At 36.9% G+C, this 4,964-nt stretch overlaps 1 protein-coding gene across 1 annotated transcript; it reads right to left on the bottom strand.

Annotated features, from left to right (window-relative positions):
- Nucleotides 1-867: 867 nt before the first annotated feature.
- On the bottom strand, nt 868-4,762 carry LOC113687297 (protein ULTRAPETALA 1-like). Its single transcript, XM_027204939.2, has 3 exons — nt 4,450-4,762; nt 2,802-3,123; nt 868-1,240 (listed from the first exon to the last, which is right to left on the bottom strand). The coding sequence occupies exons 1-3, from the start codon at nt 4,685-4,687 to the stop codon at nt 1,066-1,068; spliced, it is 735 nt and encodes a 244-aa protein (XP_027060740.2). The 5' UTR covers nt 4,688-4,762; the 3' UTR covers nt 868-1,065.
- Nucleotides 4,763-4,964: the final 202 nt, after the last annotated feature.

A 4,964-nucleotide genomic window follows, 5' to 3' on the forward strand; every position in this document is an offset into this window, starting at 1 on the left:
CCATGAGATTCGAAGAGCATGTAATGGTCTGGCTTTCAGTACATAACAAATTCGTCCACCATGGGATGCTTTGACAATTCTTAGATTTCAAAATATTTTACATGAAATGTTTAAGTATGTCTTCTTCTTCTATTATATGTAAATGGGAAGCTCACTTTGATTGCCTGCAAAGTGCAAACCACAAAGAGTTCATTAACAAAAAACGTACGTCGACTGAATGTGGAAAGGAATTTGAAATTCTAGTTAATTCACAATTGGTTTGTGTTCTGCAGGATCTGATATGGTTTTGCTTGTTAAGCAAAAGCCTTTCAAAACTGAAAATCCTTGTCTGGAATTGAGATACTCGGTACTCACTAGGAATGAAGGCAACAAAAACCTTCAGCATTCCAAGTGCCTGCCTTCCGTGGAGATACCCAAACCGGGTTTACTTCAAGTTAGAACAACAAGAAATAGAACTTGTTTTTTGTAGTAAACAGAAATGGAGAAATTTAGTGAACTATTTGCTGGTGAGAGATCATAACGTTGTTTAAATTCTCACTGAAGAAAGAACAAGATATATTCTCTGTCAATTTGAAGTACAAGTAGATTGGAGCCAGTAGCCTTACAAGGCTTTTCCTTGGCCAACAGCAACAGCAAAATATTGCAGATGAAGCAATAGATTAAGCCTTCAATTAGGCATGTCTGGTGCCTTGAGCTAGCATTAAATATCATGCTTCAGCAATTTATCACCCTAGTGATTGAAGTCTAGCTTTTACAGTGGTCATAAACAGCTGGGAAGAGGGTAGTTTTAAACATAAAATAACATGATGAAATGCAAACAAGAAATAAATAATCAATTTTCCTCTTAATTATAGTATGGTGAGCAACGGAGTTATTTCATAATACTTTAAAACACAGCAACATGTGCTGAAGACTGAAATTTAAATTTGATCTAAGAGAATGTCAGAGAGCTTTCTGGGAATATCAGCTTAGGTTTAATTAATTAAGAAATGATGGGTAGAACATCTACCAAACAAAAGGGAAATGTAAGCATTTGAGAAGGGATCTATTGGTGATATTGCTAACTTAAGCTTCTGTATTCCTAGTGAAATCAGAGCAAGTCTGGCAGCTGCAGTCTGAGAACCTACAGATTTCACAACCGAAACAGACACAAGAGGTGCAACCCTTGCATGTTGAAGATTGGGAACAGCCCCTGTAGATCCTGCGACTTGCTCTTTCTTCATCATCGTCACAGTTAACCCTGGGATATAGGTTACGAACACAAGTATGCACATTGATTAGCATTCATAACACCAACAAAAAAAAGAAAAAGAAAAAACAAATGCACATAAACATCAATATGCATCAGGTGCACAAGCATAAATGTTTTCCATTTAACTACTTGAAAATCGGTTTATGAGAACTTTGTTAAGATCTTTTTAACCTACACTTAGATCATCAGAAATAAACACATTTATATCTACATCACCAGTATATATATCCTATCAAAGTCCTATACATATGTTCAAGTGTAATTGCTCCATCATGAACGGTTAAAGAGAGGCAAGGGTTACATCTAATGAAGCCCCAATACGTCCCCATAATATCTCTGCCCACTTTTTCTTGGGAGGTCAACTAAAAAGGACTATTAGATCTCAAATTTGGACAGCGCCATGCCTATATTGGATACATCATCGTAAAAATTTTGTCATACATGCAATCATGAAAAATCAGAAAACGAAACTAAAATGACACATATTTTTTCACAAGAGAATGAACAGAGAGCATTAAAGTTGAGAGAACATTAATTCACAATTAGGTGCGACAGCTGTCTGTGGGCAGGCAAATTTCATAGTCAAAAGAAAAATCCAGTACTTAATTTAGTTTAGAAGCATTTCCAAACTACACCGATTTTTTAGTGGGATATAAAATCATTTAGCATCCAAACTAGGTGAAAAAGCTTCAAAGGTACGAGTTAACCTCCAAAAGGGCTACGCCCCAACCAGCAAATATTTGTTTCGTTGACCACATTTAATATGTGAGGTTATCACATTTTCACCTTCCTGATTCATAACTCATTCAATTTGGCCAATCTATGGATATAATCCTCAAATACAAAATCTCAGTTAGCCCCAAAGAAAACATACAAGCTTATACCATGTTGGCCTTTCAGGGAGTTACCCATTTTTCCTAAAAGGAAGACCAGAAGCTAGGAGTAAAACAGCATCAGTTCCTGTCCTTTTCGACCAAGATTCATCCAGTCTTTAAAAAGAGATAAAAGTTAATCGAATCACAAGCTAGATGTTAGTTTCTATGTGTGAGCATCTCAACTATGTGATTGTCCACATAGCATCTTTAAATTTCCCTTAATAAATCCCAGTCTTCCCAATATTCGCATATAAACACTCTATGAACAACTTAGCCGCTAGACCAAAGAGTTCAACCACAAAAACACACAGGTCTATGGTCATGAACTAATATGCATCACCCATAGTCTCGCTATTTCTAGGTGATGATAGATGTGAAAAGGTGCATTGTATTTATACTAAGTGGACGGAAATGGAAGAAACATGCTACTCATTGGTTAATTTTTAGCACTACAAAAACAAAGACAAGTTGAAAGATTTTCAACACTGAATAATATTTACTTTCTGAAAAATGCCGTAAGAATTGAGCCATGCTTTTTCCTACTAAATAATGGCAACAATAGATGGATAGAGGAGAGGATGAGGAGGGCGGTAGAACCAGGTTTGACAAGTGCTCTTTAACTAAAAATTGATGCAAGTATTAGAGCTACAGATCTATAATTGTGTCGAGCATACTCATCATGAGGCATGTCAGAGCATTTCCAATTTAAATCTGCCAAAGCATCATGGTAACTGCGGCATTCCTCTCTGTTGCGGAGACGGAACCTGCGCTCTTTATTGCATTCTCTGCATCTAACAAACTCGTCACGATGGACTTTCACATTGCGTGATCTGCTTGAACCATTACCACTTTTTGATGCTTGATTGTAATATTTGAGCAATGCTGTCTTGTACAAGGGCATTTTGTACCCATCAACAATAACCCAGATATTATTCTTCCATTTCCTAGATGTTTCTCTTCCAGAATGTTGCTCAAATGCAGCTGGTGTCAGCTTGTCTAATAACAAGATGCAGATACTATTAGAAGGCAAAAGTAAACTATAACTATAACCAAAAGTGACTGAAAGCAAAAGTAAACCACAGCTATAACCAAAAGTGTACTACCAAAAGTGAAGACAACAAAAATGACATAATGGAGAACATAAACCATAGCTATAACAGATATTATCAGCAGGCAAAGGAGTATATTTAAATGCATACCAAAAACTATAGAATCAACAATAGCTACTGATGGAAAAGTTAAAGCATGAGAAGCATATATGACATAACTGCACTGAATGACTGAATTTAAGCTGTATAACCATGAAACAATTTGAGGCAGCCATTTTAATTATTACAGCAGACAGTTCTCGCTACCAGTTTTTTTTTTTTCATTTTGAGTAAAAGCAGGTAGTCAAATTTATCCAAATAGAATTACTTGAGATGGCTAAATGAAATGCAAGTCTAATTACGAATCAGTAAACTTCAAAAGATGGCCATTCCAAGCCACAGTTCCAAGAACAAGACTCTTAACATGTAGAAGAATATACTGTCAGAAAACCTGATTAAGCGTACACAAAGTACAAAATGCAATGTGCAGCAACATGTTATACATCAGGAGGACAAGTCCGCAAAACTTCAATTAGAGAAGATGCATACTTAGTAATACAAATGCATAGATTATATAGTACACAGACAGTAATCTAAGACCTAACAAAAGCTTTATAAGAACACAACAAACCATGACATAGCCATAAATGTGAAAAGAGCCAATCGTGAACAAAAGTTAAGTAAATCCCCTCGCACTAAAAATATACATGAACATTCCACCACACGATTGTTCCGACCACAAGACCAGAACTCTGCCTCAAAAAAATCTAAAATTGACACGAAAAATAGCTCAAATGCAACCATTATCACGTAAACAAATACAGTGTAGTTTGGTTCCTTACCTTCAACATAGTTCTCAGTGTAACATTCATCCTAACAAACAACAAAAATTACAATCCTTCAGTTCAAACTTGAACAGACGAATACCACCGCAGAAGGGACTCAAAGGAGTCTGATACTGAACTAAGATAACTGATCAAAACTCAAACCCTCCCAGACAAATTAACATTCATACCATCTACAAAATCCCACTAAAACCATCCATTTTATTGTGTCATACGGTAAATAAAACAGATCCCCTTATAAAAATTTACGCACAAAATAACCTATATTGCATGCATTCAACAAAATCCCATATCCCATACGGGATCAAGATATAAACTCCTATGCTGTACATAAGAGTACATATCCAAGAGTTCCAAGGAAGGATGGAGGATGGATTGAAGGGATAGACCTTCCTTACAACCAGGGAAGCATTCACAGCTGATTTCAAGAAAACCAGAAGAGAAAACCCGAAGTCGACCTGCGGCATCCCCATATCGATGGCTGGTGCAGCCACACGACACCTCTATGTAGTCATCGCCATCGCTACCACCACCGCCGCAGCCCCATATCAACCCGTAAATGTCCCTCACCTCTTCTTCACTAAACAACTTCATCTTCATCGTATTAGCAGTATCAGTATCCTCCATTTCCAAGGACTTTTATCAAGAATCCCAAGTTCTGTTACACAAAAAACAAGCAAGAAAAAACAGGGCTTTGGATCAGAAAATTCAGGGCGAAACGGTGAGAAAACAACAAAAAAGAAGGTAAAAAACAAATCGATTTCCAACCAGTTGCGTCATACATGAGTATATATTAAATAAACATGAATACTTTTGTTGCGATGGATTCCAATGGGGAGGAGAAGGGGTTATGGGGTGAGGAGCTCTTGGGTGAGGAGCTCTTTGGGGAAAATCTGCTCAAAGA

The sequence above is a fragment of the Coffea arabica genome, chromosome 5e (assembly GCF_036785885.1).
Source record: "Coffea arabica cultivar ET-39 chromosome 5e, Coffea Arabica ET-39 HiFi, whole genome shotgun sequence".
NCBI lineage: Eukaryota > Viridiplantae > Streptophyta > Magnoliopsida > Gentianales > Rubiaceae > Coffea > Coffea arabica.